Source organism: Anticarsia gemmatalis, chromosome 11 (assembly GCF_050436995.1).
Source record: "Anticarsia gemmatalis isolate Benzon Research Colony breed Stoneville strain chromosome 11, ilAntGemm2 primary, whole genome shotgun sequence".
Classification (NCBI taxonomy): Eukaryota; Metazoa; Arthropoda; class Insecta; order Lepidoptera; family Erebidae; genus Anticarsia; species Anticarsia gemmatalis.
In genome coordinates, this window is record NC_134755.1 from 4,535,532 (window position 1) to 4,548,344 (window position 12,813).

The following is a 12,813-nucleotide window of genomic DNA, read 5'->3' on the forward strand; positions in this document are numbered from 1 at the left end:
GAAAGTTTAAGCAGGCTGTATTTACATTTTGAGAGTTGCGTCACAATACGGATAATATAGAATAAGAAAATAATGTTATTGAAAGCCAATTTAATGGTACGATTGCATGATTCAACACATATTATTATATCTTGTGAAATGCCTCTTTGTTTCTATTACACCAAGTTCAAGTCGTTGCATAGTAAATAATGGAATAACACATCGTATTCAAATTCAAGAAGTAAATATTTTAGAGAGGTCAACTACAGAAATAACATTTGAAGCACAATAACATACACAATACGAATAAAAGTCTTAGCAGAAAAAATGTATATCCCAACTACCTCTTATATTAGGTAAATCATATTACTAAACACACAAATCAAAATGGCAAATAGAAGCTCTTTTCTACGATAACACAAGCCCATACATAACAAATAGGGTTATATTTTATAGGAATCTAAAGTAATTCCGATGTCTACAGCCAATCTTGAGCAGGAAATGGATTCAATATAGTTATGGTTTTCTATTTCCGTCCACAAACAATCGTAAAAGGTCACAAAGTATGAGTAGGGTCTTACTTACCCTCGGTATTATGTCGATATCGAGACCTTAATAGCGAAATATAGTGGGATACCCATGACTCTCCGTTGGGAACAGATTTTGTACAAGTGTTAAACTGAAAAGTTTCTGTTATTGTCACGTTTCTTTGTGCATTCTTTGCAATCAGAAATCGACGTGTTAGCTACTAACAAATTTAGTTTTGAGGTGTATTTGCAATTACCTTATGTTAGCCTAAATAAATGCATTTTACCAATTACTGCCCCTCTCTTAGAATCACAACGAGTAAATACGTGTTGTGGATTATAGAAAATGACAAATTATTTTTGTTTTGAGTTAACCATAATAATTTGCGAGACACATTGTCACAATATACTTAAAAAAATTAAGCAATGACTTTGGTAGCAGGTACTGTAAGGTTTGCTTTTAAATTATGGTTATTTGTTTTCTGATGTCATTCAAGTTTCTAATTATTTTCAATATGCTGTTGTGTTGTGCACCATGTCAGTGTTCATTTTACTGACATGGTGACGTAATTATGCGTGCCAACAACGCGGCATCTAACCGGGTGTATTACGGTGCATACAGAGTAAAGCATTCATTTCACGTCCACAAATTAGAACTGTCACATGTATTTTGCTTTATTATACGTATTTTTAGTAATAGTTTTGCTTTAAAATCATCTGAATATTTATAGTTCTTTGCGGATATATTGTTCCTCAGTAATGACACGACAGTGACTGGTGGTGTTCTCCGAAACGCAGACACTTTCAACTCTCGACTCTTTATTGAAGATTGCTGCTACTCTACATTACAAAATACTTAGCAATTCTCTTATTAACTAACTCTTATAAACTTACCCGCTTATTCATAATCACACTATAAACCTATTTTAGTTAAAAACTACTAAAATATGTTTTCTCTTTGTCATTTCACTAAGGAGTGAAAGAAACAAAACTCTTTATAAGCCTTTCATAACTTCTTATATTTTTATGAATTTAGGGTTTGAGTTTAGGTGGATTGGTACGTACACTTAAAGTTTTGAATTAGTGGTATGTTGGCGGATATCGAGTAGGGTAAAATTCAAATCCAATCCTTCCAATCGTAAATCTAATACTTTAACCTAGTACTGTTTCGTAATTTTAATTGTCAAAACGCGAGAGGGGAAATATTTGCAGATTTTCACATTTAAAATTTCAGAGGGTGTGATAAACCTTTTTCGTCTCAAAAATTCTAAGGGTGTACTTATGACTCGATGGATATTAGAACCTCCCTTCAAAGAAGGTTGTATGTCAATCACGTTCAGGACAGTCCCAAACAAACAGAGGTCCTTGATCGATTATAAAATGTTTTAGTACTCACGTCTGAGACAACATTGCGAATAGAAAGAAGCTAAATATTGTTGAAAGGTTTTAGGAATCATGAGCGTTTGAGTCATAAACTTTATTTGATATTAAAATATTTTACAATGGCTTCGACTCCTATATAATAAAATTTTGAAGTTCTTCTGAATTTATTGTATTTGTAATTTAACACATTTTACGCATATTTTTATTTGGTTCTCTTTCCTTCTGATTTTGAAATTATTCTTTCTTGATCTATCATAATTTTATAGTCTTGCTTAACAGCAAAGTGCGTGTAAAAAAACATTAGTAAAAACAAAACCTGCACACAATGAATGTTCCAGGTTTACATTAATTTTTACCTAACATTTCATATCATGGTAATTTTGGGCACAGAAAACTTATTAAATATTCGTGGTACTACGTAGTTGGTCCGATAATCTTTGAGAGCTTTTTGCTAGTAATGGGTTTACGATAATCCTACAACAGGATTACTGGGACGGAAACAAAAATGTCCGCCACAAAGGTTTGCTGTAGACAAATAATTACATGCGAGGATAGTTTATGTAGATAGTTTGATAGTGTTTAACTTTATGGGTTACTAGAGAGCGTACTGATACTGTATATTATAGCACACACTTGGACAGTATAAACAAAATGCATCGTTTACCGGTTTCAATGAAATCTCTTTTGCTCCAGTGAAATCAATGGGTGAAAAAAAAAATCCTCAATTTTATCATCATTTCTCGTATGTTTTACGGACCCTGAACCAAATTCACGACTGTTTTACAACTATCTACGGTACACAAATGGAAGTAAATGCAATTCAGTAACAACCACCAATATAAAACTCCCTAGAAATAAAATAACAATGAGTCGTATCGACACTTACCCGTCACTAAAATAAGGGTTCACCCACATTACGCGTCTAAACAAACACTCGATCAGAATGAAAGATAATAAAAATTGCATCTTACCATCGAGTTCTTTTGTCTACGGCGATTTTATGTCCACCCTTATTGACCAGGAAATCACTTTATTGCGTTTTTGATAGGGATCTGAGGGATTATTCTGTTGAAGGTTTCTTAGAAGAAATATCAATTACCCGTCTAAATGAGGTGAGCTTAATGCTTCGCTGAAAACCGTCCGAAGTTACGTTGAAGCAGTGTAAATCGATTAAAATGTACTAAACTTTGTTGTAGTTTGTATTTTTTTATATTTTATTAAGAAAATAAACAAAACGTCCATATTTTTAGATTACTGATTATTATAAAAAGTGAATGCTAAATACAATTAATAATGGACCAAAAAATTTTTATATGATATTTTCCATTCAAATCACGTAATTTTAAATTCACATTTGTTCTATTTTATTCGCAATCCTAGCGCAAAACACATTGACAAGAGTATTCTACAACTGAAAATATGCATAATTGGGCAAAAAGCAATCCTCAAACTAAGTAATTACTCATTTGAACGAGCAACGAATCCCGCAAAACATTTTTCAAATTTGCATATTCAGAATAAGGCGCCAAATGTATTATTAAGCACCACTGTCCCGTAATTGTGTTCAATGAAGCAAACGTGTTGGCGTGTTTGCCAAACATCGGCCAATGTTTCATCCAACCCTGTTCTTTTATTCATAACAGCAAGACTATTATATATTTATCAAAATCTGTGTACTTGCTCTCTAAGTACCCTTTGCGAATAACCATTGCCTGGATTTCACTTTAAAGGCCTAAGCTCGAGAGGGTTCAAGCGCTTTAGAGAAATACATCGAATTGTTTATTAACACTTGAATTAGTAATGAACTCAACTATGAAGCTTTAATGAATTGGCTTCAAGTTAATTTTGGGAGAAACAATGATTGATTAGATTTTGATAAGTCAAAAGTATAAAAAATATTGTGCTTTGTAGGAGAAGTAATAAAAACATTGCATATTATTTTAATGATTTAAACTAAACAGGTACCTACCTACAGAAATTTAGCTTAAAGCTGTCTTTAAATCAGCTTCACTTAAGATTTAAACATTCACGCAAAAACGTATAGTTTTAAAATTATTTACTTTAAACCAAACACACCTACTGACGTTTCGAACTGATTGCTAATTCATAAATGTAAGGCGTCTGACTATAACATGAAAGTTATCTTACATTGTTTCACACTATAGAATGCATACCTATTCTAGCCAATTATCCGTGTGTATGTATTGTCACGCACCTACGTTATTGCGGTATACTGCATACTGGTGCAACACGATGAACAATAGATGCACAGCTGAGCAAAGATCATATCATTACTGAAAAGGTAATAAGACATTCGGTGTTAATAGCGCTGTAGTATTTTTTATTTATTAAAAGCAAAAAAATTTATATAACGTATTGTGGTCTGACCACTTTCCGTTGGTAGTGGAATGTAATCTTGAGTCTATTATGCCTAAGATATGTATACCAGGCGCTAACGCAAGTAAGGTTGTGTGGGGGGAGAGAAGTCAAAAACAGATAGAATGTTATCAAAAAGAATGTCACGACAAATTGAGACTTATCGACTTCCCACGAGAACTTGAGGCCTGTTGTGATAGAATGTGTTGCGATGATGGTCACAAAATTGTTATTGACAAATTATACTCGGACGTCGTACATGCAATAAAAAGTTCAGCTATGATGGGTCGAGGAAGTGGCAATAAGCGTTCTAGGAGGGTGGTTGTAGGCTGGAACAGACACGTTGCTGAGGCGCATAGGTTGGCGAAGGAAAAATTTTTTCTATGGACATGGAGTGGTAAACCTACGGACGGGCGTGCGTATGAGGAAATGAGTGAGACCAGGAAGGTCTTTAAATCCAGACTTAAATGGTGTCAGGATCATGAGGATCAAATCAAAATGGACATTCTGGCCTCATATCATTCCTCAAATGATTTTCGTAATTTCTGGAAGCACACCAATAAAATGCAAACGAAACCGGGACTCCCGGTGAGCGTCAGCGGCGTGTCTGAACCAGGAGAGATCGCCAATATATTTAGGGATCTCTTTATTGTAAAATCCCCTCTAGGACAATCAACGTCGGTGATCGATGTTGAGACCGGTAAAGAGTTGGGGATCAAATTTAATGCAAAAGATGTTGCTCTCACTATTAATCGCATGACTAAAGGCAAATCTCCAGGTCATGATGGACTCAGCATCGAGCACCTCCGATACGCTGGCCCACACTTACCAAGAGTTCTCGCCATGTTGTACAGCTTCTGTGTGAGCCATAGTTACCTGCCGGCAGAGATGATACGAACGGTAGTTGTACCCATAACTAAAAATAAGACGGGTGACCTCTCGGACCCGGGTAACTATAGGCCCATATCACTGGCTACGGTAGTGTCGAAAGTGTTTGACGGCATGCTTAATACACAACTGAACAAGTCAGTAAAACTACATGACAACCAGTTCGGGTTTAGACCTGGCCTGTCAACGGAGAGTGCAGTGTTGTGTCTTAAGCAGGCTGTCACGTACTACACACGGCGCGGTACGCCTATTTATGCTTGCTTCCTCGACCTATCAAGGGCTTTTGATCTGGTTTCCTATGACAGGTTATGGAGAAAATTAGAGGAATCTAAGTTACCTAAAGAGCTAATTAACACCTTTAAGTTCTGGTATAGAAATCAGATCAATCATGTACGGTGGGCTGGAGCCTTGTCTCATCCGTATGGGTTGGAGTGCGGGGTGAGGCAGGGAGGATTGAGCTCGCCTACGCTCTTCAACCTATACGTGAATGAGCTGATTGACGAGCTCAGTAGCACTAGGGTCGGCTGTTATATTGATGATGTCTGCCTCAACAATATTAGTTATGCAGATGACATGGTGCTGCTTAGTGCGTCTGTCTGTGGTTTACGAAAACTTATTAAGAAATGTGAGGAATACGCAAAGTCACATGGATTGACCTATAATTGTAAGAAGTCAGAGTTAATGGTTTTTGAGTCTGGAGGTAAAAGTCCGAATGTGGTACCGCCTGTAACCCTTAACGGGATGCTATTACAGAGAGTACATATATTTAAATATCTAGGTCATATATTGACCCCTGATCTTAAAGACGATTCTGACATCGAGCGGGAGCGGAGGGCGCTGTCGGTCAGAGCGAATATGCTGGCTCGTAGGTTCGCACGCTGTTCGCTAGAAGTTAAGATCACGCTTTTCCGCGCTTACTGTACAACCTTTTACACGTGCAGCCTATGGGCTAGATATACTCAAAGGGCGTACAGCGCTCTCCGTGTTCAGTTCAACAACGCGTTTAGGGTTCTGATGGGGCTGCCTCGCTTCTGTAGCGCATCAGGGATGTTTGCGGATGCGCAGGTTCATTGTTTCTTTGCAACGATGCGTAGAAGATGCGAGTCTCTGATGCGCAGGGTGCGGACCAGCTCCAACAGCATTCTAAGCATGATTGCAAAAAGAATGGACTGTCCTTACCTGGTTCATTGTAGTGCCATTTCACATGGAATGAAGCGACAGTGAGCCAGCCATGTACTTTAATTATGGTATGTACTAATATAGATATTAAGTTTTACTAACAAAAAAAAATGAGTCATTGTTACTTGTAATAAATAATATTCTATTCTATTCTATTCTATTCTAAAAAAGGCTCCATATATTTTATTTTGGAAACACAGAATAGATGTCTTGCTTTATGGCAGGCTATATCTACTTTTATCTTTACATACATGGAAGTATTAGTGACATCACACCTGTAAGACAAGAAGGTTTCGCCGTTTTTAACGTTAGTTCACCGTGGTGGGTGGCAAGTCTATTGCTTTCAAATTAAAAGTTTTACAGTAAGATATAAGTAACAAGAAACTACAAGCTCTCGAAAGAATATCACTATCATAACATGATTATGATTTTAGTTAAACGTTTTTCAATACGAAAACGCCTGAAGCGACGCCCACATCCACCTCGGACCCTCAAAAGCGCTTTATAATTGTTGTTCAACACCGCATTTATAACTATCAGTTGAAAACGTACCCAAACAAGCCCGAACACAGATTAAGTTGCTAATTTGTTTGAAACTCTTTCACCGTTTCCTCCCTTTAACACTGGCTGCACGTTTAAAATGCGGTTTTGCTTCACACAGAACACTTTGAATGAATAATTAACTTTATTCTGTTCTCAGTTGTGTCGGGTGCAGGTTTCAGTGTACTGATTTTTGGTGGCTCCCGTCAAGTTTATTGCGAAGCGTGTCTATAAATTATTTTCAGAGAGTAATTATTTTTCGTTAATATTTTATTCACAATTACAGCTTGTTGTGGCATGCTTTATATTTGTTGATTATGAAGCTGGTATCATTTGAATATATAAACCTTGAAGGAATAGAAAGGCTTCTATGTACTTTCGCAATTCCCAAAGTTATAAAACCGACGGCAGTCTTCACAAGACTTTCACGATTTTGACAGACACTAGATATACTAGATTTGCAAATAATAACCACTACTACCGCAAAGGTTTCCAAACAAAATAGTATAAATTTACAGATATAATGTTGTGTAAAGATATGAATGAACAAACTCTTTTTACATGTTTGCCAAAAGTAAATATAAGTAGAGCTCTATCGAAAAACATTGTTTAACAGTGTTGTATTAAGCCGATATGCCCCAATTAAAACATAAATAGACCATACAAATTCACAATTTCCTCCAACAATCGATATATAAATAGGGCAGGATTCCATTTGCCTACATTATGGAAGGGTCCCGACAAGACGTTGAATCCTGTACGTGATCTGAATACAAACAGCCTCATAATATCACATTAACCAATTACCTTAATTGTTTTAATTGAAATTACATATAAAATGTGTAAGTAATTTTAGTTTGGTACTACAAAAGGTTTTGATATTATTTCGTTTTAATATTTTAATGAGTTTTATTCATTGAAAGTTTTAGTTTTAATATAGGTACATTTGTAAGCTTAGTATGGAAAAAAATGGGTTAGGGTGTGAAGGATTTTTTTAAAATTTTATATTAAAGCCCAATGTTTACTATTAGAATTCCTAAAATACTCACAGCGTAGTGACTGTAACAAGATGTTTTAACTTCCATACATAATTATATCAAATCACGTCTTTTTGACACAGGGATAGGCAGAGACCAAAGAACGCCACTTACACCTTAAACGCAACAATAGTACACTAAAATTACAGCTTCTATAATTTTATCGCATCACGTTCCAGGTACGTTGCTTTTAACACTAGGCTGCTATGACGAATATTCCGACAGAAATTTTCAAAACGCAACTGCATTTTATCTGACCCGGGAATCGAATTAAATTTTCATGATCATTGCCCAAATGCTTGGGTGCAAGCAGCTAGATATCTTTACTGGTGGTTAAAGCTTAAAAACATTTATTGTAGAGACAGCAAATAAACTCAAATATTTAGTTTATTTATTTTATATTATGTCATGAATATATTTGTACGAAACCTGGAATCCGTAGAGCTCCGGTTTTATTACAGGTCTTCTTAATAAACTTTTGATATCATGCGCACCTAAAAAATAAGCATAATATTATACCGAACATCATAACCATATTTTTGTAAACAAAAGTAAGTGTATGGAAGTAATTCCATACGTTTTCCAAATAAAATGAAACGTAGGTACTTAATCCCTTTATCTTTGTAACAATCAGAACTATTCCTTAGCGGTTAACCTCAGTTAGCTTTCAGTATTTTTTTTTTCAATAAATGAGTTTTTCTGTCTGTTTGTAAAGCTTTTATGGCTTTTTTTAATAAATCGATTTTCATAAAATTTTACATAGATCAAGGGCTGCCCAAGAGGGTGCATTTTCTTCCATGTGTTTTAAGAGGAGTCCTACTCTATTTAAATGTATATTTGGTATGTATATTTCCCATATGACATGAAACCCATTAACAAGGCAGGATGTTACACGCTTTACAGCGCCGCCGAATTTCCTCGAATTAAAATTCAGAGCACAAAAAGATCTAAAATAAAACTAGAATATAAAACTAAAGAAATAAAATCAAAGATATGTTTAAATAGGAGCAGTAAAGAATTTATGTATACGAATAATTCTCTTGCCAACAGTTTATCGCCCCTTTCCACGTGCTCAAATATTAAAGCACTAATTTTAAAAGAAAACCTCTCAGCACTAAAGGAGAAACTTATAACGACTGGGTAATAAAGATCTTCACCCCTTGTGTCTCATTGTCTCGCCAGTTACACGATTCTATCACTAACATCGATGTACATTGCGTGGTCTATAAAAAAGTTCGTACAAATTGCTCGAACAAAACTGCAATGTACAGCACTGTAGAACGATGGTCTTGAACAAATTGGTGTTAGAAGTAGTGTGCGAAAGGTTCCCTTTCAAAAGGTATCTTTATTACGCGTGAGTATTGGCGTAAATTTGCCCAACTGTATTCAATTTATTGTTTCAATTGTTTTTGTCAAAATTATTGTTTTCATACGCACTGGACATATTTTACCAGACAAAAGTAGTGTAACGAAATGTTTATACTCGAATTAATAGTATGAAACCGTAGACTGTATTTGCAAAATCGTAAATACTTCTTCTTTAATATATTAGGTGCCTTACATTTTATGCCAGTTCGTTAAACCAACTTGAAAATAATAATATATTTTTAAGGTTACGTGAGGTCATAACGTTATTATTTACGTACTACACCTATTTTTAGCTTATCCTCATAATAGGCAGGATAACTATTTAATGTTTAATTATAATAACTACTTACCTACAACATATATTATACTAGCTGACCCGCGCAACTTCGCTTGCGTTTTATAAGAGAGAATGGGTCAGAATTTTCCACGTTTTTGTAACACTTTTTTTCTGTTACTCTGCTTCTATTGGTCGTAGCGTGATGATATAAAATATGCTTTTTTTTCACGAAAAATATTCTTAAAATTATTTATATCTCATATAACGAAGTCGCGCTAAGGCATATCCGCCATTAAAACAGTTGCCATGACAACGGAATTTTGTTAATTTAATGTCATTATTATATTGATTATATTATTCGCGACTTCGTTCGCCACCTGAATTTTCCCGGGAAATGCGTCATTTTCCCGGGGTAGAAAGTAGCCTATGTCCTTTCTCGGGTATCAAAATATCTCCATACCAAATTTCATGCAAATTGGTTCAGTAGTTTAGGCGTGATTGAGTAGCAGACAGACAGACAGACAGACAGAGTTACTTTCGCATTTATAATATTAGTATGGATTTTATTCTAGTCCATTTAGTACATATACCTATTAGAGAATGTCAAGAGGAAATTACATCAATATATCAATATTTGCTATACCAATTGAACCTTGGTTTGTTTGTAGGCAAATTTATGGAAATAATATATCAAGTAATATCAACGTAACTTAATAACAAGGAATAAGTGCAGTCGGAGTTGAGTGTGTCTAAAATGTTTGCGTTGTCAAGTTGACTTTGAATGTATGCGTTTTGTATTACTGTTACAATAATTGAATTGCTGTTAGTGTACAGTCTTACTTATAGATTACATTAATCTTTGAAGGTTTTATACGTAATTTTATAATTTAACGGTTTGATAACACTATTTATTCGAATAAAATAAAAAGCGTGAGTCGTGAGTCCCGAGACATAGGTTAAAATAACCGTGATTTTTCATCTATGTACCGGCGAACAATAAATATACTTTATCATCACAATTTCGCTATATAAAAAAACATCTTTTTAAAGCTGGGCGTATCCGCTAAGCCTTTCTTATGTCATTCTTCAATATGCATAAAATATTACTGAGCTTATCAATGCCGTGCAGTATTATAAGACTGGCTGCAACTTAATGATTTCTCGACAGTTTCTTACTAAGAAATGGGATCCTTTCTGCATAAAATTAATTAATTTTCCGAAATAAAGTTTGCGTCATCTTCATAACAATGAACAGATAGAACTTTAAGAACTTATGGAACCATTTAATTGTTAATGTTTGAATAAAAAATTGTGATCATATTTGCTGCTCACTCACAAAAAAGCAGTTGAAATTTGGTGTACAGAAAGTTTTTGACCTCGTTAGTAAACAGCCTGAACCAACGACGAATTACTACTGAAATAATATTAATATTATTTAGTCACAGATATTATTTTTAATCTAAGTAACGTTTTAATGTTTTTCTTAGTAAACACGTTAACATGTTAGTGGAACAATAGCTTTAAATATCGCCAACGCCTAGTATCGAGTAATTATCTTTTCAAATTCGCATTTTTTATTCAGAAATGCTAGAAAATGGGACGGGTGGGGAGTGGGATTAGTTAAAAATATGTGTTCAACCATTATTATTGAATTAGGGGTTTTGATCACTTTTCACATATAATTTCCTAGCTTTTTACTCGAAAGTTATCTAGATAATTGTAGGATTGGAAGTGCTTGGAATACTTGTAGGTTGCCTTTCTGTTTAACTAGAAACGCCAACCGTTCTCGCCGTTAACAGCATAGAATATAAATAGTACCGTTTCAGGAAAAAATCGTCATCCTTATATTATTATACTGTACTTCATTAATTTGATTAAACCGATATTTAATTAACAATAATATAGGTTAATTGATAATAATTGTAACATTCCTTGTATTAATAGGTATTTTGACTCATATATTGCTTTATAAAACAAGGTATTAGTGGATCAGGTATTATTTACAAATACAGTGTACAGTGAAAATCATGGATACCCGTGTGTTAGTTGCCTTATTAATTTGTGGAATCACATTTGTTTTGGGCTCGCCGTTTGAACCTTTGTGGCGTAAGTTTGTGATTTGTTATGTGTAAAAGTATAAAGTAGAAAACCTTGGCATGCATGATTTATCTAGATTAGAATAAATATCTATATGTATTTACATATTAAAGTAGTAAATAGGTTTAGCAAACAGGGCACCATCAGCTAAATAAACCTGAGATTCACAAATGTTCTAAGCGATGAATTGTTTAAATCCTAAACGATGAAAACACCAGCCACGAAACTTACTTTCGGGGCTCTTTACTAAGTACATGGACTATAGTGGACAGTTATAAGTGAATAAATGTGATAGGCCTATACGAATAAATAACTGGATGTTCAAATATATTTTTTAGAACCGAGATGCCCTCGGAACGAAGAGTACGCCAGGTGTTCAATAGCACGTTGCCATCAAACCTGTAGATCCTTGGTAGTACCCACACGCTGTCCACAAGTAGCAGCGAACTGCTTTGATCCTGACTGTGTATGCAAGAATAATTATTTCAGAAATGATCAAGGCAAATGTGTCTCAAGACATATGTGCTGTGAGTATACAAATACATCTTTTTTTATTGCATTAGACAAGTAACGCGATTTTCTGAACTTTATTTAAACTTATATTCTACTCTTTTTTAAAATCCATTACTATCCCACTGCTGGGCAAGGGTCTCCTACCGAATCGAGACAGGGAGGCGAAGCCGCAAAATACTGCTAGTATCTTATATTATAGCCGAACAGTTTTTAAGCACTGAGTTCAGATAAAAAAATACCAACAATATATTTTTACTCCCAGTAATAATTTTACTGATCTAATTATAGTTCCGCCATACAACAAAAAATATAATTGTTTCATATTGTTTTCAGTTCGGAGATATCCGCATTATGGTTGAATTAGGTGATAAGACAAATAAATTAATAAAATAAAATTTTATGTCTTTTTATTTATTTACCCTATTAAACACCAGGTCTCTACCTTAATTCAAAACAACATAGTTTATCCAAGACCTTACTTTTATTAGTTCTATCGATGTCCAGTGATCATACCTTGTATCATAATAACTACAGTAGTTATTTTCATGTGGAACGGCGTTGAGGTAAAAACACATAAAACTTATATTTTTACTACCCAAATATACTCATAAACGTGAATCTACATTGGTATTTTCATATCCCAACAATG

The 12,813-nt window shown here is 34.6% G+C and overlaps 1 protein-coding gene across 1 annotated transcript; it reads left to right on the top strand.

Moving 5' to 3' along the window:
* Positions 1 to 11,543: 11,543 nt before the first annotated feature.
* On the top strand, positions 11,544 to 12,559 carry LOC142976747 (venom peptide CtAPI-like). The gene is made up of 3 exons (XM_076120277.1): positions 11,544 to 11,660; positions 11,990 to 12,178; positions 12,498 to 12,559. The coding sequence occupies exons 1-3, from the start codon at positions 11,582 to 11,584 to the stop codon at positions 12,521 to 12,523; spliced, it is 294 nt and encodes a 97-aa protein (XP_075976392.1). The 5' UTR covers positions 11,544 to 11,581; the 3' UTR covers positions 12,524 to 12,559.
* Positions 12,560 to 12,813: the final 254 nt, after the last annotated feature.

Excerpts from the sequence above, each read along its gene's own strand:
- LOC142976747 (XM_076120277.1), top strand. The coding sequence starts at position 11,582 with ATGGATACCCGTGTGTTAGTTGCCTTATTAATTTGTGGAATCACATTT. Across the intron at positions 11,661-11,989 it reads GCCGTTTGAACCTTTGTGGC|AACCGAGATGCCCTCGGAAC; the intron begins GTAAGTTTGTGA and ends TATATTTTTTAG. Across the intron at positions 12,179-12,497 it reads TGTCTCAAGACATATGTGCT|TTCGGAGATATCCGCATTAT; the intron begins GTGAGTATACAA and ends TATTGTTTTCAG.